A 22,983-nucleotide genomic window follows, 5' to 3' on the forward strand; every position below is an offset into this window, starting at 1 on the left:
TGCCACCAGGACCTTCCAGGTGGAGTTTAAGGTCTGTAAGGGAACAGTAAACTCCTATGGGGGGTTTCAGTCAATGATATCAACCTGTTTGAAACATCATGTCTGGCATATCCAGAATTTTGACTTTCTCACATCAGAAATGTTGGCACAAGTTTACTGAGCTACGGGCTCCAGCTCCTGCTGCATCTCTACTCCGATCACTTTGGAGATTTATTTTGACTGTCCACAGAGCATGATGACAAACTCCAGTGGCCATGTGCACAGTGAGGGGTGACAGTCTCACTTCTGGACCACAGTCACCACATCCAGGTACAGATGTCGAAGCAGATCAGCATCAGAGTGTGTTCTGCAAGTGAGTGAACAGCACTTGATAACTCACAAAAATACTAAATATTATTCAATATGTCTTGAAATTATGATAATGATATGATAATAATTGGTGATAATTATCAGTCAGTTATCAAGGAATGTCATCAGTGATACTAACTTCTTCCCTGGAGTTCTTGAGCTTTATCGTCTCGCAGATCCTGGTGGAGCCTCCTGCCAGGATCCTACTTGATTCCCATTTCTAATATCACTGATATTATTGTTATTATTATTATTATTAATAATATTATTACTACAGATACAATTATTACTATAATCACTGCTCATTGTCCCCTATCGTTGGTTATGTCGTCGTCATCTTCTTCATGTTCATCATCATCAGTCACTACTATTAGTGTAGTTGTTGCTACTATTGTCCCTGTCTGTCTGTCTGTCTGTCTCTCTCTCTCTCTGTCTCTCTCTCTCTCTCTCTCTCTCACCCCAACTGGTAGAGGCAGACGACCACCTGTAAGACACTAACGTGGAATTCTTGAGGATTTCCGATTTAGGTCTTTCTAAGGGCTTTTAAATTCCTCAACTAGGTTCTGTCATAATGTTGCAGTATTGCAGTACAAATTTCTTTTAAATGAAGCCATCTTCTTGGTAGCAGGTATGCGATTCTAACAATAACAACTAGTGCCTGTGTTGCATTTCTGTCTTGAGCCAGTCTTTGACGATATGATGTAATTCTATAAGAATGTGGAAAGGCCTGTATTACTACCACACCATACCTCGTCTGACAGCATGAGAAACCACACAACTACTTTCCATCATTCTCATCATTGTTTTCAGTCTTTTTACTTTATCTTTCTTTCCACTTTGTAGAATCCTGACAGAACAATTCTTTTTTCTCTGTCACTTTTTTTAATCGTATTTTCTGTCTTTTCTGTGCCCTAAGAAATCAGTGCACAAGTCTCTTTCTCTGTTTGTTGTTTGATTCATTCTGATGCTCTGCATCTTTAAAACCAGCAGGCTTTTTCAATCAAAATCACAAATGTTAACCTCATGATGGTGCGAGCAGAAAAGCAAGAGGATCTCAAATTTCATGGCAATTTTATACAAAAGTGATTTAGATGTTTCAGTTGGATCAAAGTGGTGGACCGACCCATCAGCCTACAGGCTCACGTTGCCTTTTCTCGAACCTACTAGCAATGTTGCAAAAGTCTCACCATTCCTTGAAGCCAAGAGGTGTTCTTTTAAAAATGTTATCACGATTTTGTCATGTAGTGAACCGTATCGGCTCAAACAAAAAGTCCTCACTGTGTCTCTAAAAGCTGGTATGTGAATTGTCTTGTTTGGCAGGGGCTAAACTGTTGCTGTGCTCATAGGTGATTCAGTATACTAAAACTGACATGTTTGTATGACCCACCACACCCAGTCATTCTAACAATCTGGTATGAACAGATTGAACCTGGCTTAAAAAGCCTGCAGATAAACAGTATCAACGTACATAAGAAGAAATGGAGGGTACCCCTGAAGTCTGCAAACATTTAAATGAAGTTCAAATGTCCACATTTTTAAGACTTGCATGAACATCTTTTAGGTTTTCTTTTCACCTGAAATTTGTGTTTGTCTTTGCGAGAAACACAAAAGCAATCAAGAAGCTAATGCCCTACTGCAAGTGAAAATTAAAGAATACATGCTCATCAACATCACAAGCAGGATATAATTCAGTATGATTGCTGTAGTAGTGATTCATTTCACAGGGATAAATAATACCTTAAAGAGACCTGAAAACAAATCTGAGTGTTGACTGTTCTCTGCTACTGACAAAGCATGTGACAGTGACAAAGAATTTCATCTACGACAGCACTGCGACCAAAACAGCAATTATTCAAGTATTTGCAGAATTAACTATTGACTGACTACAATTGTCTGAAATGTTTAAAACCTGTTCTTAGCGTCTTCACACTCCCTTTTAAAAGTCTCAGGTGAAAGCCAAAGCTTCTCATGTGCAGTTGAGGAGCAGACAATCGGGGTGGCAGAAGGTTAACACAGGTGGGCATTTTCTATCTATCTAAATGTAGCATAATTTTGGTTATAGCATATCTATCATGTTTCTTCATATAATCTCTGTTGTATGATTTAAGTGTGGTCCAAGACCTAATACAAGGATGAAAGGCCTCATTTTTCTGGTTGTGCACTTGGCAGTTTCATCAGCACTCTCAGTAAAAACAGTAAGAGTTCATTTATTGTTGTACTTTATGTCTCATTGTGATGATGACTACTGGTAGTTTAATTAATTAAGTATTTATTCTGAATTCTGACCTAACACTATTATGGCACATTTTAAATACTGTGGAATCTTAAGGACAGATAGCAACTATCATCAGCACTCTCAGTAAAAACAGTAAGAGTTAATTCATTGTTGTACTTTCTGTCTAATTGTGATGCAAAACTTCCGATTAATAAAAAAATGATTCTAAAATGTTGACTTAACATTAAGGTACATTTGAAATACTGTAGTGTGAGGACAGATTGTAACCATCTGACTTCATATTTTTATATCCAACAAATAGAATACAATAATGTTCTTTCTTATATTTTATCTTGTATGTCTGAAAATGATATCATTGCATATGTTATATATATATATATATATTTGTAAATGTGATCAAATATGATTTTTATTTTACAGAATGGATCAAATTTAGTCAGTAAGTTGCATTATTTAATTTAATTTCATAAAATTTTCATTGATCAGTGTTACTTAATGAGGCAGCATTTTGACTCTTTTTGTAGACATTGGTGAAGACAAGGACATAACAGATGTAAACAAGGGTAAAGTTAAACATCTTAATATCATTAAAAGGACCTTGTGGTGAGATTGTTTTGTCAACTTCATATTCGAAAGAGCACCTTCATTGTAGTTCATATGTGTCATTAACTATTAACTATTAACTAACTATTGTCATTGATTTCTCACTTCTCTAACTTTTTATTCTTTATCTCAGATTTATTACACGATGATATTCTGATGGTGAGTTGAGCATTTTTGCACAAAATTATTTTAATTATAAATGAAAATATATAATTTTTGTATATTTATGTTACCCAATACATTTATTTTAAAGCCAACGCAAAGGAGTGCCATTAATGATAGGGACATACTATGGACATCTCCAGTCCCATATGTTCTGGGAAAAGACCTTGGTAAATATGTTTATTTTTTTCATAATAACCCACAATATTTGTAGGTGTCATAATTTCTTTGTTCTCTATAACACAATTCTCATGAACAATGGAAGAGATGAATGCTAAAGGAGTCATCCTGAAAGCCCACGACCAGTTCAGGCTGAAGTCATGCATTGACTTCAAACCAAGGGACTCTGAGGAATATTACATTTCTGTCAAAAAGTTAAACGGGTATGTATTGTGTTTTCTATTTTTTTTATTTTATGTTTTTTTATGTTTATGTTTATGTTTTATCTAGTTTGCTACTTTTGCCCACAAGGACTAACTCGACATTAGGCCTACTAAGACTCAGAAAAATGTAGTCACAATCAGATGGATACTGGAGATATTTAGCATTGTTTACTGCATGAAGTTATGCTTGTGCATCTTTGATAAATATAAATGTTCTTGTTCATATAAACAGTTCTCATGCACAAATTCTAAACTTGCTCTCTGTGCAGGCTTTAATAAAGAAGGCTTTTGATCAGGTCAGTGACATAAAGGTATAAATGTGTCTTTTGCTGACGAGTGCTTTTTCCATTCTAGATGTTTTTCATACATTGGGCAAGTATTCAACAACGGACAGAACCTCTCCATCGGGACCAACTGTGATGAGATTTCCACTGTTGAACATGAGTTCCTCCATGCTCTTGGCTTCTACCATGAACAGTCCAGATATGACAGAGATGATTATTTGACCATTGCATTCGAGAACATCAAAGAAGGTTTCATTAAGACTTTAATTATAATATTTCTGTTCATGTTGAGGTGTATGAAGGACCTGGAGAGAGTTTAAAGTGAATAAATGTATCCAACAGGAAGTACCTAAACATTCCATCAATTTAGTAATTAAAAGCAGGATTATTTGCAAATTAATCAATCAATTGATTAAATTATGTAAACACTCACATATTAATGCCTAGATTAATTCATAAATAATATACATTATTCAAAAATAATGTAATAATATCTTAATATTATTATTAGTGTTGGTTCCCAATTCACGTTTTTGCACAGATTAGAATGACATTAAAAACGACAAAGATAGCAAGTAGTATAAAGTGCAGGGAGAGGCAGAAAAAATCCAGATGGGCTTATTTAAAGCCTCCACCTAAAATTTCATAGTTATAAGGAACAGAAAATTGACATACAGAGAATATTATAACTACATAAAGTAATAACAAACTGATAATAGAGAAAAAGAATATATAACATCAACAACAAATATTATTATTGAACATGATATAAAAGTATGTTTGTGTGTGAATTAGAATTTTAAGACAGCATTTAAATGGGCTTTTAGACATCTTTTGAAACATTTTATAGAGAAACATTTTTGTCAACTTTTATAATTTGCTAGCAAGAAATCAATGTGTACACAATTCATTTCTTCTATTTTTAAAACAGTTGAATTGATATGTTGAGTTGTAGTTCTTTGTCTATTCAATTCTTCTTAAACAAGCTATTCTGCTCTCAATGTTTTTTAAGACAGTATGCTGTTATTGATGGTCGCATTTATGTGTGTCATTTAGGTCGTGAGAATAATTTTCGAAAAGTTAGCGAGGAAGAAAGCACCACCAACGGAGTTCAATACGACTACTGGTCAGTGATGCACTACGGCAAAAATGCATTCAGCAATGGCAAAGGGTCAACAATGATCACCAAAGATCCAAAATTTGAGGATGTTATTGGTCAAAGACTGGAAGTAAGTCCCAGTGATGTGTTGGAACTGAACCGTCTCTACAAATGCAGTAAGTGATGACACACATGATATCTTAGATAGATTGTTTGTTTCACTTATCAAAAAATATGTCAAATCAGTGTGAACATAATGTGCCATTATCCACAGAAATGTCAATCCTCTATTCTTCTTCCACCTACAGACTCAACCATTGCATTTCAGATGCACTGCAGTTTTTCAAATGGGACTATGTGTCAAATGAATCGATGTTCACAGAGTGTCATTAGCTGGGAAATGGTAACGAAAGCTTATGGGGGTCCTAACTTTGACCACACCAATCTACCCAGTGGCAATGGTGATCATCATGGTAATATTTCAGAATTACACAGTTATTTATTGTTCAATAGAAAAAATGATTGGGGTGCCATGTCTGGTGGTTAAGGCGCTGCTACAATATTCCCTGTTCTCATGCAATCTCTTGCATGTCATTCTCTCTTTCCCCACATATCTTGTCATCTTTCAACTGTTGGATATTTAAAAAAAAAAAAAACATAAAGGGCCTAAAAAATAATGTGAATAAACTGCACATGTATCTACACATTAAGTTTTGTTTTTACCAAAAAACTAAGTTTAACTTATCTTTTAATCGGGACAAATACCCTTTGGAAAATCTTGCAATGTAAATCTATTGATATGTCATATATATTACATTTGAAGGTCTGCCATAAAACATTAATCTTGGCTAACAACATTCTAGGTCAAGATGATGGTTACTTCATGCATGCTAGCACAGCATCAGGTCAGAAGGGAGACTCAGCCTGGCTGGAGACCCACAGAATGACTGCCAAAAGGGAATGTCATATCCAGTGTCTCCAGTTCTACTTTTACCACAGTGGGAACGGGTCAGACGAACTTAACATCTGGATCAGAGAGTTTGAAGATGAATGGGACTCCAGAGGAACCCTGCGCCTCATGGAACAGATTACTGGTAATGTAAAGCTGTATGATTATATGTTATCATCTGCTCTAAATGCTACTTGAGACTCTGAAAAAACTGTTTTTGTTTGAAGGCTACACTTTGCACACAAATCGCCCATTGATATACATATAATGCAATTTAGTCATCACAAAACTCTTCCTGCAGGTCCACCAACATCTCACTGGCAGGTCAAACATGTTTCCCTGAATGCCACCAAGCACTTCCAGGTGGAGTTTGAGATTCGTAAGGGAGCAGGAAACTCTTCAGGCGGCTTCTCAATCGATGACATCAATCTGTCTGAGACTGAATGTCCTCATGTGACCATGCAGATTAATGATTTCGAGAATGTTTTGAACACAAGTGAATATGGAACCACTTTATACAGCCAACGGCAGTACTCCAGTGGAGGCTATGCTTACGCTGTTGGGACTGTGCTGTTCAATACACATTTCGGACTGTTTGTGCAACTCTTGTCTGGTAAATATGATGACAAGCTGGAGTGGCCTCTCCCACAAAGGCAGGTGACCTTCCAAATGCTGGATCAGAACCCCAACATCCAGCTGCAAATGTCCAAGCAAAGGAGTATCACTAGTGACCTGAGCGTATCCGAAAGTGGTAAGTTTCAAAGTACATGAAAAAATACTGTAAAAAAAAAAGTCATGACTTTAGCCCAAAATATGTAACAGTATGTTCTCTTGTATATTCTTTCTAAGATGATACCTTTCTTTGGGACAACCCTCGTGAGATTGGAACTCCATATGTAGATGAGAATAATGAGACCATCTATGCTGGACCTCTGATTGGCAGAACATTTTTTGCAACTGCGGAAGAACTGAAAGTCAGAGACTTCCTCAAGGGAGGGAGTGCCGTTTTTGTCTTCAGATTTGAAGGCAGGCTGATAAAAAAAAATGTTTCTGCTAAAATGGATTGTAACTGCTTGGATTTCTACAACAAACACATTTGAAATGTTTAAATCTCTTTACATATTAGTGAAAGTTTTTCTGTATAACACTTTCTTTTTTTTTCTAGATCTTACTCCTCTAGTTAATGGAAGTGCTCTACCATGTCCTAAAGTGGGACCAGGGAAGGTGACATCTCCTAAGGATGTGGATAAAGGCCCATGCTCATCACAGTAGGACATTTTGTTATCAAATTAAGTACATTTCAGTACTTCTCATTTTAAAATATGAGAAAGATTTTTACATTGAAATAAGATTTGAATATGTCTTACTCATGATGCTTTGTATTTTACAGGATCTTAACCACCACCCGTCCACCTCCTAAGACAACAGATGACAGGTACTTACTCACAGATTTTCATTTGCACTTATTTGTTAGTTCAGTCAGACAACTCAGGTTTGAAATGTTTATTCCAGCAGTATAGCAGAGTTAGATTTTGCTGTCTAGGCTCCAACCTCATTATATTGGGGAGTGATGAGCAAATACCTTAAAGGGACATTGTTTAGAGTTTTAAGTATTTTATTAGCTAAAATCAATGTCTTCATTCATAAATGTGTCCTCATTGGTGTAAAATTACCTCTGCCAATGATCTGACTTATCCTCGTAAGCAAAGAATTTCCTATCTGTATATACATTGGACGGGCAAGTCCATGGAGGCTTCCATGTCGTTCCGCCATTTTGAAAAACTATAATCGCCAAGAGGGACATAAAGCACTAGCCTACCTGCCTAGCTAATCCACAACGCATTTTCGTTCAGAGCCAGCGTCACGTGACTGAAACCAGCTATAACGGAGAAGGAGATCAGTGAGAGGCGCTTGTCACTGCCCCGGCACATTTGAAAGTCTGCACTGCACTTTAGTTAATAATGGAGGATCATACTTACTAGCCACAGGAGAAGGAATCCTCGTCGCCAAAAAAGCGGAAAAGGGAATTAAAAAAAGGCAACGTGACCTGCGAATTCAAAAAACGAGGGTAAACATCGGGGTAGCTTCTCCCAGGTGGAAAGAGCTAATGAAGGAGAAAGACTTTCAAAGGGACGCTGAAGTTGCCTGCTTTCTCCTCGATAGGTAGGCTTCTTGGTACATAACAGCTACTGTAGTTGCAATACGCATTTGAAAACGTGAGGCACTAGAGAGCACTATTCGTTTGAATGCAAAATACCATTTCACCGCTAGATGGGAGAAATTCCTACACAATGTCCCTTTAAACCCCTCGCCGGAGCCTACAGGTGGATGCTGGGGTGGTGGTGGGGTTTACAGCACAGCAGGCAGCAATACTGATGCAGGGCAGCAGCGGCATTGTCAGAGCAGAGGGAGAGCTGGGAAATTGTACAGTTTAAATAGACTGCCAGATTGGAAGGGTGTGCTTGGTTAGTGATTATGGAGTGTGAGGCATGTCATGTGTGTATAGCAGTGCAGCTCAATTGACTGCCTGAACTAGCTTGCAGGCTTCACTCCATTTATGAAAACATAAGCAGGTCAGTGTCTTTACAAACAAAATTTCCCCTGTAAGCCATAGGTTTATAACTTTTTCCAAGCACTTTGAAGAAACATGTGTAAAAAATCCTCATTGAATCATGTTATTTTATCTATTGTTTTGTTCCTGCAGCATTTTTGGCTTCTGTCCTGGTCTGGTGTCTTCGCCTGTCCTCACCCTCATGCTAGCACTAATGCTTTTGATACCTTGATGTGTGTCTCCTCCCATCCACATCTCAACTCTGCACAAGGATCCGGCCAGCTAGTTTTCCTCTGGCTGATTTATTCAGCTGTTTTTCCTGTGGAACAATTGTCTTTTGCTGTTTTTCTGGTATAATAAAAAGAACGGCACAGCAGGTAAATAACTATTGGCAGATACTGTATATCAGGGGTAGTTTTTGTGTCAAAACTTTTAACAGCATAATAATCAATGAAATGCCTGTAATAATGTGATCATGGTTTTTGGTATTGTGATTTGTTAGTATTTGGATTATCCTTTATGGTTTGATTTTGAAATTTTACTTTTTTGTCTGATTTCTTATAGTATTGTATTGATATAGTATAATTGATTACAATAGAATGTTAAAGGTTCATTTCTTACTATACAGTGGTTTTGATTCACAAGAATACCATATTTAATAATTAAAGAAAATCCCTGCAATAGCATGGTTTTGTTTCTTGTCATCACACAATACTTTGATTTGGATTGTATTATGAGGATAAATGTATGGTAATTGTAATTTCTTAGTCCATCAGTTTAAAACTTTTATACTTTTTGTATAAAGAACATGTCAGACACACCTTATTGTTCCAAGCAGTTTGTAAATGCTGTAATATATGGAGGGGATCTTTAAGCTATCAAATAAAACATTTTCAAAGGAACATTTGTTTTTTGTATTTGTGTGGGACTACAACTGTTATTAATCAACAACATAAAATGATCATAATGGACGTTACACAACTACCAAAAACATAAGTCAGCCACTACAAGAATAGTACAGTTAAAGCCAATGTAATTATTGCAAACAGGTATGTAGCTGTGTAGGTAAGGTGACTGTCATGCAAGACCAGAAATGAGTAAAGCAGATGGCAAGAAAGATATTACACCCACAGACTGATACTTGCCACAAACATAGTTATTTTGTGTGCTGGGTGGAAAGAAATCAGTTAATTCTGCATCTGACAGTCTCAATAAAGCTTGCCCATTAGAACTGTCACAAACGTAGAAATGTTGCATAGGTTACATTGGATTATATCATACTTTACAGACTGTGTGTTAGTAATTGGAAGTTACTAACTTTCAGACGATACCCCTTTCAAGCATAGACCAAAACCAATCCATTCTCAAGATAGTGAGACTGTCCATAAACACCTTCAAGAACATCTGGAATAATCCGTGAATCTGAGTCTCCCTCTGCATAACCTATTGTAGTGGTAAGGAAAAGGAGAATGGCAGTGTGTGACTCGATTCGAACACTTGGCCTGGTTCGCACCAGATTCTATTGGACGAGAATGTCTGCTGAAGTTTACAAAAGGATAAAAACTTGTGAAAGGTGTGTAAAAAGGAAATCCTTGCCTGAGAAAGCTGCACCTCTTAAACATATACCTCGTAAACATTAAAACAACAAGACCTCTGAAACTTGTTTGCCTGGGTTGCTTTATCGTTTGAATCAGTTGCTGATTTAGTCGCAGTGCTTTGAAGATAAAATGCTTTGTCAGTTCCTTCACATGTCAGGTTATTATCAGATTTATGTATAAGGCACACAAAGCATTGTGGAAAATGTATTACCAGCAGACATTTTGTGTCCAGCATGAAAACTTTAGAAATCAACAACATTTGCATTTTAACAGATCCTTAAATTTTTTATGAGGTGTCAAGAGTAGATGCCTTTTTTGGATGGATACAAGAGAGTCAGAGTTTACTGTGAAGCAACAGCAATCAAGAAGCTACTGCCCTCCTGCAAGTGAAAACTTATAGTTATATATATTGTTCAGTATCATTGCTGTAGTCTTAATTCATTTCACCTGGATAAATAATACCTTAAAACAAATTGGAGTGGAGTGTGGACTCCTTGCTGGCAGTGAAGGGATTTCCCACAATGCTTTGTGTGCCTTTAGATAAATCTGATAATAACCTGACATGTGAAGCTTCTGACAAAGGACGTGACAGTAACAAAGAATTCTATCAGCACTGCGACCAAAAGGAATTTATCAAATATCTGAAAGTAAACGGTGCATAGTTAAACAACACTCTTAGATGTCGCTACAATGTTTTGTAGTAATACAGTATTGTTCTATATACTGTAAATTTCATTACAGTACAATTACAGTAGTTTATTGTAAAGAAAAATACAGCAACTTGCTGGCAACCGTGCTGCCAGTAACTTACTGTAAATATATAAGGAAATGGTTTACAGTCAATGCATGACTCGGAAATGTTTTAAACCTGTTTTGCTAGACTTCACACACCCTTTAAAAGTCTCAGGTCAAAGCCAAAGCTTCTCATGTGCAATTGGTGAGCAGACAATCCGGGTGGCAGAAGGTTAACACAGGTGGGAATTTTCTATCTATCTCAATGTAGCATAATTGCATTTCAGAAATAGCATATCTATCATGTTTCTTCATTTAACCTCTGTTGTATGATTTAAGTGTGGTCCAAGACCTAAATCAAGGATGAAAGGCCTCATCTTCCTTGTTGTGCACTTGGCAGTTTCATCAGCACTCTCAGTAAAAACAGTAAGAGTTAATTTATTGTTGTACTTTATGTCTCATTGTGATGATGACTACTGGTAGTTTAATTAATTAAGTATTTATTCTGAATTCTGACCTAACACTATTATGGCACATTTTAAATACTGTGGAATCTTATGGACAGATAGCAACTATCTTACTTTCAATATCTGAATTTAAATTTGAATAACCAACAAATAGAATACAATAATGTTGTTTCTTATTTTTTATCTTCCATATCTGAGAATTACATCATTGCATATGTTATATATATTTGTATATGTGATTAAATCAGATTTTTGTTTTGCAGAATGGATCAGATTTAGTCAGTAAGTTGCATTATTTAATTTTATTTCATAAAATGTATATAACTTAATTGTTTTTTTCATTGATCAGTGTTACTTAATGAGGCAGCATTTTGTCTGTTTTTGTAGACATTGGTGAAGACAAGGACATAACAGATGTAAACAAGGGTAAAGTTAAACATCTTAATATCATTAAAAGGACCTTGTGGTGAGATTGTTTTGTCAACTTCATATTCGAAAGAGCACCTTCATTGTAGTTCATATGTGCCATTAACTATTACTAACTATTAACTAAGTATTGTCATTGATTTCTCACTTCTCTAACTTTTTATTCTTCATGTCAGGTTTATTACACGATGATATTCTGATGGTGAGTTGAGCATTTTTGTACAAAATTATTTAAATTATAAATGTAAATATATTATTTTTTTATGTTACCCAATACATTTATTTTGAAGCCAACACAAAGGAGTGCCATTAATGATAGGGACATACTATGGACATCTCCAGTCCCATATGTTCTGGGAAAAGACCTTGGTAAATATGTTTATTTTCTTCATAATAACCCACAATATTTGTAGGTGTTATAATTTCTTTGTTCTCTATAACACAATTCTCATGAACAATGGAAGAGATGAATGCTAAAGGAGTCATCCTGAAAGCCCACGACCAGTTCAGGCTGAAGTCATGCATTGACTTCAAACCAAGGGACTCTGAGGAATATTACATTTCTGTCACAAAGTTAAACGGGTATGTATTGTGTTTTCTATTTTTTTATTTTCATTTTTTTGTATTTATCTTCCTAGTTTGCTATTTTTGCCCACAAGAAGTAACAATTAATTAGGTCACCTAAGACTTTCAGAAATATGTAGTTGACGGTATTTGGCATTCTGTATGTGCACAATCAGATGGATGTAGAACTGGAGAGATTTTGCATTGTATGCTGCATGAAGTTATGCTTGTGCATCTTTGACAAATATGAATGCTCTTGTTCATATACACAGTTCTTATGCACAGATTTTGAACTTGCTCTCTGTGCAGGTTTTGATAAAGAAGGCTTTTGATCAGGTCAGTGACATAAAGGTATAAATGTGTTTGTTGCTGATGAGTGGTTTTTCCATTCTAGATGTTTTTCATATATTGGGCAAGTAATGAACAACGGACAGAACCTCTCCATCGGGACCAACTGTGATCACATTGCCACTGTTGAACATGAGTTCCTCCATGCTCTTGGCTTCTACCATGAACAGTCCAGATATGACAGAGATGATTATTTGACCATTGCATTCGAGAACATCAAAGAAGGTTTTATTAAAACTTTAATTATAATATTTCTGTTCATGTTGAGGTGTATGAAGGACCTGGAGAGAGTTTAAAATGAATAAATGAATCCAACAATAAGTACCTTGACATTCCATCAATTTAGTAATTAAAAGCAAGATTATTTGCAAATTAATCGATCAATTGATCAAATTATGTAAACACTAATATATTAACGCCTAGATGCTTTAATGAATATAATACATTAATGAATAAAATACATTATTTCAAAAAGATTAATTAATATATTATTATTATTATTATTATTATTATTATTATTAATAATCATTATTAGTGTTTGTGTTGGTTCCAAATTTACATTTTCACTTGTCAACGTTTATAATTTGCCTGATCAATGTGTACATGATTAATTTCTTCTATTTTTAAAACATTCTAATTGATATGTTGAGTTGTAGTTCTTTGTCTATTCAATTCTTCTTAAACAAGCTATGCTGCTCTGAATGTTTTTTAAGACAGTATGCTGTAATTGATGGTGGCTTTTATATGTGTAATCTAGGTCGCGAGCATAATTTTCGAAAAGTTAGCAAGGAAGAAAGCACCACCAACGGAGTTCAATACGACTACTGGTCAGTGATGCATTACAGCAAAAATGCATTCAGCAATGGCAATGGGTCAACAATAATCACCAAAGATCCAAAATTTGAGGATGTTATTGGTCAAAGACTGGAAGTAAGTCCCAGTGATGTGTTGGAGCTGAACCGTCTCTACAAATGCAGTAAGTGATGACACATGAATCAGAATCAGAATTAGAATGGGGTTTATTGCTAAGTACATTTTTACACATACAAGGAATTTGCCTTGGTGCATTGGTACATAAAAAAATCACAAAAAATCAAGTACTTTTTAAATATAAATAAAGATAGATAAAGCTAAAGATAAAGATAGAAAGATTGAAGAAAGGAGAAAAGTGGGAAAGAGATCAGCTGGACGTTTTTGGATTGTTTGTTTCAATGATTAAAATATGTCAAATCTGTGTGAACATAATGTGCCATTATCCACAGACAGGAACATTTTTAGGAACTCTGTGTTTCAACCAGAGGAATCAGGGTCTCATAGGTGCATTTTCTGATCTGCCTCCCTGATCAACAGGAGGACATTGTCAGTTTTTGACAAAATTTTTAGATGTGATAAAAAATAATTCATATAATTATGATCCAATGTCACCTCTGTGGCTAAAGTTTGAAGATAAATTAAGGGAAAAGATCATGGTCATGGTTAACAGAAGCCAATGTTGACTGCTGGTAGGAGACCAGATGCAAACATCAGCTGGTCATATGGTTTGTTGAGTTTTTGCAATGCTTATTTGTCAATCCTCTATTCTTCTTCCACCTACAGGCTCAACCATTGCATTTCAGATGCACTGCAGTTTTTCTAATGGGACTATGTGTCAAATGAATCGATGTTCACAGAGTGTCATTAGCTGGGAAATGGTAACGAAAGCTTACGGGGGTCCTAACTTTGACCACACCAATCTACCCAGTGGCAATGGTGATCATCATGGTAATATTTCAGAATTACACAGTTGTTTATTGTTAAAAAAAAAAATGATTGGGGTGCCATGTCTGGTGGTTAAGGCGCTGCTACAATATTCCCTGTTCTCATCCAATCTCTTGCATGTCATTCTCTCTTTCCCCACATATCTTGTCATCTTTCAACTGTTGGATATTTAGAAAAATATAAAGGGCCTAAAAAATAATGGGAAGAAACAAAAATGAATGACACAACAGATGTGTCTTCACATTCAGACTTTTTGTTGGGTTTTTTTACCAAAAAACTAGTAATCAATGTAAATCTACTGATATCGCATATACATTACACTTGAAGGTCTGCCATAACAATAATCTTGGCTAACAACATTCTAGGTCAAGATGATGGTTACTTCATGCATGCTAGCACAACCTCAGGTCAGAAGGGAGACTCAGCCTGGCTGGAGACCCAGAGAATGACTGCCAAAAGGGAATGTCATATCCAGTGTCTCCAGTTCTACTTTTACCACAGTGGGAACGGGTCAGACGAACTTAACATCTGGATCAGAGAGTTTGAAGATGAATGGGACTCCACAGGAACCCTGCGCCTTATGGAACAGATTACTGGTAATGTAAAGCTGTATGATTATATGTTATCATCTGCTCTAAATGCTACTTGAGACTCTGAAAAAACTGTTTTTGTTTCAAGGCTACACACACAAATCGCCCATTGATATACATGTAATGCAATTTAGTCATCACAAAACTCTTCCTGCAGGTCCACCAACATCTCACTGGCAGGTCAAACATGTTTCCCTGAATGCCACCAAGCACTTCCAGGTGGAGTTTGAGATTCGTAAAGGAGCAGGAAACTCTTCAGGCAGCTTCTCAATCGATGACATCAATCTGTCTGAGACTGAATGTCCTCATGTGACCATGCAGATTAATGATTTCGAGAATGTTTGGAACACAAGTGAATATGGAACCACTTTATACAGCCAACGGCAGTACTCCAGTGGAGGCTATGCTTACGCTGTTGGGACTGTGCTGTTCAATACACATTTCGGACTGTTTGTGCAACTCTTGTCTGGTAAATATGATGACAAGCTGGAGTGGCCTCTCCCACAAAGGCAGGTGACCTTCCAAATGCTGGATCAGAACCCCAACATCCAGCTGCAAATGTCCAAGCAAAGGAGTATCACTAGTGACCAGCAAGTCAGAAGTGGTAAGTTTCGAAGATCATGAAAAAATCCTGTAAAAAAAAAGTCACGACTCTAGCCCAAAATATGTAACAGTATGTTCTCTTGTATATTCTTTCTAAGATGGTACCTTTCTTTGGGACAACCCTCGTGAGATTGGAACTCCATATGTAGATGAGAATAATGAGACCATCTATGCTGGACCTCTGATTGGCAGAACATTTTTTGCAACTGCGGAAGAACTGAAAGTCAGAGACTTCCTCAAGGGAGGGAGTGCCGTTTTCGTCTTCAGATTTGAAGGCAGGCTGATAAAAATGTTTTTTTCTGCTAAAATGGATTGTAACTGCTTGGATTTCTACAACAAACACATTTGAAATGTTTAAATCTCTTTACATATTAGTGGAAGTTTTTCTGTATAACACAACTGAAACTTTATTTTTTTTTCTAGATCTTACTCCTCTAGTTAATGGAAGTGCTCTACCATGTCCTAAAGTGGGACAAGTGAAGGTTACATCTCCTAAGGATGTGGATAAAGGCCCATGCTCATCACAGTAGGACATTTTGTTATCAAATTAAGTACATTTCAGCACTTTTCATTTTAAAATATGAGAAAGATTTTTACATTGAAATAAGATTTTAATATGTCTTACTCATGATGCTCTGTATTTTACAGGATCTTAACCACCACCCTTCCACCTCCTAAAACAACAGATAACAGGTACATACTCACACATTTTCATTTGCACTTATTTTATTAGTTATGAAAATATAAGCAGATCAATGTCTTTACAAACTACATTTCACTATGAAGAAGCATGTGCCAAAAATCCTCATTGAATCATGTTATTTCATCTATTGTTTTGTTCCTGCAGCATTTTTGGCTTCTGTCCTGGTCTGGTGTCTTCTCCTGTCCTCACCCTCATGCTAGCACTAATGCTTTTGATACCTTGACGTGTGTCTCCTCCCATCCACATCTCGACTCTGCACAAGGACCAGTCCAGCTAGTTTTCCTCTGGCCGATTTATTCAGCTGTTTTTCCTGTGGAACAATTGTCTTTTGCTGTTTTTCTGGTATAATAAAAAGAGAAAGGCCCAGCAGGTAAATAACTATGGCAGATACTGTATATCAGGGGTAGTTTTTGTGTCAAAACATTTAACAGCATAATGATTAATGAAATGCCTGTAATAATGTGATCATGGTTTTTGGTATTGTGATTTGTTAGTATTTGGATTATCCTTTATGGTTTGATTTTGAAATTTTACTTTTGATTTCTTATAGTATTGTATTGATATAGTATAATTGATTGACCCGCAACCCCTAGGTTGAGGATCACTGGATTAAACAAATGAATATAAAGTAGATAAAACTAGCTCCTCCTCAAGCAGCTACAACAGTAAAATGCTGCTTACACTATGATGAAATTCATAATATGTCATTTTTCTGCAAAACAAATGCTTTTACTTTAAAAAGTACCCTACTTTTGTACGGTAGGATTTTGAATGCAGGACTTTTACTTATATTGGGAGTATTTATAAATTGGTATATTGGTGCTTTTACTTAGGTAAAGGATGTGAATACGTCTTCCACCACTGTACAAACCAAATTGATTGAAGCAGCATTAACAGATTTTCCCCACTTGAGGACAGCAGAAACAAAGCCATTAAAAGTCTTGTGTGTGTCTGGCTTATGAAAGTCCATTGTCCTATACTGTACTTAGCTCTAGTTTTGGTCCCCACTGACTCCTGAGATAATTCTTAACTGCAAAATGCTCCTTTATGCTCACCAGCTGCTTGCTAACTACGTCTGTCTGATGTGCGGTGCTGGGCAGGTAGCATGTATTTTATCACTTTTTTTTGGTGGAAACAGCTGCCTGGATTCTCTATGATAATATGTGACCCGTTCACATTATATTTAGTAATTTATCCCATTGTTGGTAAAAAATATTGATTATAGCAGCTTCAAACCGGGAAGGTGTGTTATTTTGTTTGCTGGGTGGAAAGAAATCAGTTCATTCTGCATCTGACAGTCGCAATAAAGATATTGTCTTGTCTCGTCTTTCATCGAAAGACAATTAGAAGTATAAGATTATATAATACTTTAGAAATAATTAAGCTGTGTCTAAATTCAGCACCCATAAGCAATAAAAAGATCCAGTTTTACAAAAAGTAATCACATTTATTTCACTCCATAATGATCACCATATATTATTTCTAACCACTTTGATTTTCACATCACATGATCTCATGCATCACTGATGCCCTCTGACATACATCTCTCTAGCCTCTGGGTATATATCCAATACGCCATAAAGGAAAGACATTTGTGCTACAGAATGTAGGCATGGCTTGGCCAGTCCTGGCTCCTTGGTAGTTGTCTTTGTCTCTCTGTCTGTCCCAGAAATCACAGTCGAAAGAGAGTCTCTGAATCAAATTTCTAAAACTTAGTCCAGGTTCCTGTGTGTCTCTGTGCCGGTCCAAGCTGTGGCTTGCGAGCTGACTCCAGGAAGCCCCCGAACCTCTAGCCAATGGTGACACCAAAGCCACACTGGAACTTGTTCTTGCGATGGTTGAGGAAAGCCCCTAAGGCCAGTGTGAGAGGCAGCGGCAGCAGTTTCTTTTCAAGGGTCGCCCCAACCACCCAATTACTATCAACCGTGCCTGCAGAGAGCATAGGAGAAAAAGTAGAATGAGTTCCTCTTAAGAAAATCTACATTTATTTTATAATGTCCAAATGAACGCTCATTTAATTTCAGTGGTGGAAGAAAAATATAGGTATTAGCATGAAAATATACTTCAAGTACCAAAATTAAAAATACTCATTATGCAGAATCACCCATTGCAGAATAATATGTAATGCAATTGTACTGTAATTACTGATGCATTAATGGGTAAGGATCATTGTAATGTGTAGTGGATAAAGGTAGAGCTAATTCCAATTACTACACTAATACACTGCTGGGTAGCTTAATCAATAATAATAATAATAATAAAATATATATAGTTCATGATAATTTGTATTAATTATCTAGATCTGAAAAGTAGCCAAAGCAGTCAAATAAATGTAAAAGTAAAAAGCACAAATTTCCCTCTGAAACATAGTGGACCAAAATTTTAAATAGCATTACATTAAAGTAAATTACAAGTACTTGTAAATGTACTGAGTGACTTTCCACCACTGCTTCATTTATGTGGCTATGTTTGCATTCATACTTATCCATTTACCTTTAAAGAGCAAGTTAGCTTTGGGAAGGTCCAACTGATAACCGAAGGATGTTGTGGTGTCTTGCATCCTTGTGCTGGCCTCAAATTCAACTCCTATCTGCAGCTGTATTCGAAGACAGAGGTTAAAGGACAGGTTCACATTTTTTATTCTTAATACACTTCTCACATGCCAATATGCGCATGGAAATATTTTTTTGTCTGCATTATTATTCTCCTGTCCGTGTAAGGGGTCCGTAGTCTTTTTTTTGTACAAAATTCCCTCTTTCTTCTTGTGTCTCTGGACAGCTGATGTGCAGTGGAGGGATAGTAACACAAAGAAGGGATTTTGAACTTTAAAGAGTTTAACCGGACAGCAAGTATGGACAGGAGGAACAACTACAGCAACAATAAATGTTTTAATGTAGATACAGGCATGTGAGTATAGTAGTATATAAAAAAGATACTATATAAAAATTATAAAAATGTAATCCATTCTTTAACCTACTATGCAGAATTTGAACCAAAATGCATTTGAGCAGCTTTGGGTGACGAACCATGACGGATTGACAGAAATACATCCCCAAACTTTTACTAAAGTTGTCAGGTACCTGATCATTGGCTTTGTGATAGTATGTAGCATGAGCTCCTGCTCCTCCTAAAGTCAATGTAGCAACGTAGTTGTCACCTAAGGTAAACGGGAAAAAAAAAAAACATTAAACATCTACTGCACAGATAACGTAAAACAATGAGATGGTATTAGGCACCATTTAATCTAAATCCTGGTCACACTACAGAAGCGTGAATTCAAGAAATTTAAGCCTTTATTAAATTATGACATTAATAAAACAAGATGTTAAAATTTTAATTTAAGCGTCAAGTGCTCAATAAGAGTGGATTTTACCTGTATACCTGCCCAAGAGGGAGGTGACAGCTCCTTCCTCCCCTGGTCTCCTGTGGTACACTAGCTCACCACCCAGAGCCAATCCTGGTGTGATAGACTGGAGATAGTGGGCCACCAAAATGCCTGAGGGAAAGTAAAAGAGCTTCCATTATATATACACACATACAGAATAGTCCCTTCTCATCCATACTTGTAGTATGAATTTCTTCCACAGGTAGAATAACAAAGGGTATCAAAGAGCTGATCGAGTATTCTCTTCTGATTTTGTTTTCTTCATCATGGTGGGTAAAAAAATAAATAAATAAATAACAATGACTTGTAACATTAGCGTTAGCTGCTAACTAGCCAATTCTCCAAAACCTGGACAAACTCTGCTTTGAAGGGTAATACAATACATCTCATTTTTAGCCGCCACTGAACATTTTTTTTCTATTATTGTTGTCACTCTCAATAAAGCCCTTTGTTAAGAATGAGCAACTTATACTTCAAAACCTCCACTGCAGTTTTGAGAGAATAATCATACCAGATCCAACGAGAACATCTGGATTTCCGAGCGTCACGGCAGAGGTGAAGTCTTCACCACGATACTCCATGTCACATTGCCAATTCACAAACTTGTGCTGCTGAGTCTGCAACACAGACAAAAAAATTAGAATACAAATTCTCAGACTGGAATGACAATGTCAGTGACCATTAAAAGCAAAAAAAAGAGACAACAATTGAAAGGCCGTTCCCTCTACAAGTCTACATACCTGGATGGCTATTTTTGAGCGCACAGCAGTCGTGAGCTGGTGGATGACCTGGGCGTTCAGACTGCCAGTATTGTCCATATCTCCAACCATGACTGGAAATGACTGAGGGGAACAAATCACACTTCATCAGCTTTCAAATCATGTGGATGACATTTGAAACCTTACAATCTGCATTAAATTGTAGCCAAGACCAATGTATAGAAGTCTGGGTGTATGGCTTTTCTGACTCAATGTAAATTCTGTAGAGCTGTATTTATCATTTATTTATGTGCTCCTTGTGGACAAAAGAGGTAATTCAAAAATCATCTATTATCGCTTTCCTTTGTGTCCTTTTAATTTGTTTTCTTTACTTATTTTTTCCTGTAAACCAACTTTAATGCCATGTCAATACTGTCATTGTTATCTTTTGTTGTTTTGTTAAAAAAAAACATTAAAAAAAAACTACAACCAGCTTATTATAATATCACTGGCATTTTTCTTGTTCCTTGCATGAAGGTTTCTGCACTTTTCTTCAAACACACTCGCCTTCCTTCCCTCTTCTGACACAAATTTCCAAAGCCAAGACAATAAGAAGAAGAAGAAGACAATATAGGCTATTTTAATTTCCAAAACATGAACAAGAAGGCTTGGAAAAGGCAGTTATAAATCCTGAATAAAACACATAAACACAGCCTTCACTTATAAGTCAAACCTTGTTTGAGTTGGCCGTGCAATTAGCAGGAATTTATCTTTTTTTTTTTTGCACTTATAAAGCAACTTTAAAAAATGAATCAGACAATGTTCAAACAGTGACCAGGAAGATTTACAACTTAAACTTCAAAATATCACTTTAGGTTTGTTTAAGTGGTGGTAAATTGTTCATTACCTCTGCTGGTCCTGTCTGCTTACTGCCTACGTAGGTTGAGCCAAATCGATAACCAGATTCAGCCAGGGTACTGAGGGTAACAGTATGGCAGACCTGGAAGTGGTTACTCAGGCCCTTGTTGACCACTAACCGCACCCCTTCCATCTGCAGAGGGAACACCTCTAAAAAGAAAGAGAGGGTATAAAAAAAAAAAAAACATTTTCAAAATCCATGCCAATATGACAATAATGATACCGTTATTAAAATACCATCATGATTACTCTGAATGTGAAGAATCAATCACATCATGAACTGTGTGAGATATGGATCAAGCAGCTTAATAAACTTTCTAACCTTTACATTTGCGGTGGCACTCCTCATATGTGCCTGGGTTTGGTAGAGCGGAATCTGAATCTGCTGTCTCCTGGCCAGATGTTGGAGGGACGGAAGATACTGAGGGCATAGTGAACCCTGGAGGGACCGACACCAGCCCTGGGACCCCTTGGCTACCTCCAGCTGCAGCTGGGGCAGGACTGGGGGAGGCGGCAGCCAACACACTGCCCATACTCTGAGACTGTAACAGACTAGGGAAGAGATAGACAGTGGGTGAATCTTTTATTTAATTCATTAATTATATCAGTGTAACAATCACTCACAGCTGCGGGCTACTGGCTAGATAGATAATCCAAGAAAAGGTGCGAGTCGGAATTGGAAGTTACATTTAACTCACATTGGCTTGCATGACTTGCAAGGTTTGATATAAGCATATTAGTATTCTGCTTAGAGTATAATTACTCAATATGCACACACACAATAGAGTTATCCAATGTCCCAGGGCTCAGTTAGCTCTAGAAACGTTAGCTCACTTAACTACATACATCCAGCTACCATTAAGTTGGCTAGCTAACGTTACAGTGAGTGTCCTACAGTCCTGTCAGTAACAGTACACAAGGTTGGTTGTAGCTAAGGCCCAGTTTAGTCAGACTTTCGACAGCTTTAATAAATTACAATACAACCTGGTAACCACAGGAAATGTCAAACTACAACTTGTGCTGCTACAGAGGGCAAATTTGGAGATAAGCCAGCAGCCGGCATAAGTATGCGCTAGCAGTATTTAACCTGGGAAGGCTAACGCAAGCTAGCAGGGTTGGTTGATTGGTTGGTTGGTTGGTTAGCTGGGTGGCTAGGTAGCCATGTGGAGTCGACCACGAGATCTGTCCGTTTTTATATGGAAACCACGATGATTACAAATACGATGTGTGGAAAATTTAAACTATCACCTATCCTCTTGTAAAAAATAAAAAAAGTACTCCTGCAAAATAAGGTTTAGCGTTGGCTACTCACGCTGACGGGTTTGGGTCCAGGGGGGTAATTCAACACCGGTAAAGTTCACGACAACCTCCGCGACCGTAGTTTGACAAGTGCCCGCCCATTTCCCAAGACTCGCCGTTGGATTGGCTAATGTATATGTCACGTCAACCGCCATTGGCTGAGACTAACGCCGGGACAGCCCGCTCCCGATGACGTACGACGACGTTCATTCGCTTTACATTCGTTTCATTCAAGTCGCCAACTGAATGACATTCCAAGGGTACACCTATTCTGGGGGC

The 22,983-nt window shown here is 36.9% G+C and overlaps 2 protein-coding genes across 6 annotated transcripts; one reads left to right on the plus strand and one right to left on the minus strand.

Annotated features, from left to right (window-relative positions):
- The first annotated feature begins 333 nt into the window (after positions 1 to 333).
- On the plus strand, positions 334 to 17,841 carry LOC127366415 (meprin A subunit beta). 5 transcript variants are annotated; one of them, XM_051405265.1, is made up of 17 exons: positions 334 to 352; positions 2,292 to 2,364; positions 2,457 to 2,543; positions 3,005 to 3,023; positions 3,109 to 3,147; positions 3,321 to 3,346; positions 3,441 to 3,519; positions 3,615 to 3,732; positions 4,087 to 4,265; positions 5,073 to 5,291; positions 5,424 to 5,588; positions 5,979 to 6,209; positions 6,366 to 6,815; positions 6,914 to 7,090; positions 7,230 to 7,332; positions 7,455 to 7,499; positions 8,769 to 9,517. In XM_051405265.1, the coding sequence occupies exons 3-17, from the start codon at positions 2,481 to 2,483 to the stop codon at positions 8,845 to 8,847; spliced, it is 1,992 nt and encodes a 663-aa protein (XP_051261225.1). In that variant the 5' UTR covers positions 334 to 352; positions 2,292 to 2,364; positions 2,457 to 2,480; the 3' UTR covers positions 8,848 to 9,517. The 5 variants fall into 5 exon arrangements, 4 of the variants coding, with proteins under 4 accessions (XP_051261225.1, XP_051261227.1, XP_051261228.1 ...); XM_051405267.1 differs by lacking the exons at positions 334 to 352; positions 2,457 to 2,543; positions 3,005 to 3,023; ... (11 more) ...; positions 7,455 to 7,499; positions 8,769 to 9,517 and adding exons at positions 11,285 to 11,371; positions 11,676 to 11,694; positions 11,800 to 11,838; ... (10 more) ...; positions 16,350 to 16,394; positions 16,549 to 17,841; XR_007885311.1 differs by lacking the exons at positions 334 to 352; positions 2,292 to 2,364; positions 2,457 to 2,543; ... (12 more) ...; positions 7,455 to 7,499; positions 8,769 to 9,517 and adding exons at positions 11,042 to 11,187; positions 11,285 to 11,371; positions 11,676 to 11,694; ... (11 more) ...; positions 16,350 to 16,394; positions 16,549 to 17,841.
- Positions 17,831 to 22,819, minus strand: tomm40 (translocase of outer mitochondrial membrane 40 homolog (yeast)). The gene is made up of 9 exons (XM_051405271.1): positions 22,718 to 22,819; positions 21,728 to 21,957; positions 21,395 to 21,555; positions 20,530 to 20,631; positions 20,301 to 20,406; positions 19,778 to 19,900; positions 19,485 to 19,561; positions 18,898 to 19,000; positions 17,831 to 18,333 (listed from the first exon to the last, which is right to left on the minus strand). The coding sequence occupies exons 2-9, from the start codon at positions 21,936 to 21,938 to the stop codon at positions 18,194 to 18,196; spliced, it is 1,023 nt and encodes a 340-aa protein (XP_051261231.1). The 5' UTR covers positions 21,939 to 21,957; positions 22,718 to 22,819; the 3' UTR covers positions 17,831 to 18,193.
- Positions 22,820 to 22,983: the final 164 nt, after the last annotated feature.

This window comes from Dicentrarchus labrax, unplaced genomic scaffold, assembly GCF_905237075.1.
Source record: "Dicentrarchus labrax unplaced genomic scaffold, dlabrax2021, whole genome shotgun sequence".
NCBI lineage: Eukaryota > Metazoa > Chordata > Actinopteri > Moronidae > Dicentrarchus > Dicentrarchus labrax.

Excerpts from the sequence above, each read along its gene's own strand:
- LOC127366415 (XM_051405265.1), top strand. The coding sequence starts at position 2,481 with ATGAAAGGCCTCATTTTTCTGGTTGTGCACTTGGCAGTTTCATCAGCA. Across the intron at positions 3,733-4,086 it reads TCTGTCAAAAAGTTAAACGG|ATGTTTTTCATACATTGGGC; the intron begins GTATGTATTGTG and ends TTTCCATTCTAG. Across the intron at positions 5,589-5,978 it reads TGGCAATGGTGATCATCATG|GTCAAGATGATGGTTACTTC; the intron begins GTAATATTTCAG and ends ACAACATTCTAG.
- tomm40 (XM_051405271.1), bottom strand. The coding sequence starts at position 21,938 with ATGGGCAGTGTGTTGGCTGCCGCCTCCCCCAGTCCTGCCCCAGCTGCA. Across the intron at positions 20,407-20,529 it reads GCTCAAAAATAGCCATCCAG|ACTCAGCAGCACAAGTTTGT; the intron begins GTATGTAGACTT and ends TCTGTGTTGCAG. Across the intron at positions 19,001-19,484 it reads ATCACAAAGCCAATGATCAG|CTGCAGATAGGAGTTGAATT; the intron begins GTACCTGACAAC and ends CTTCGAATACAG.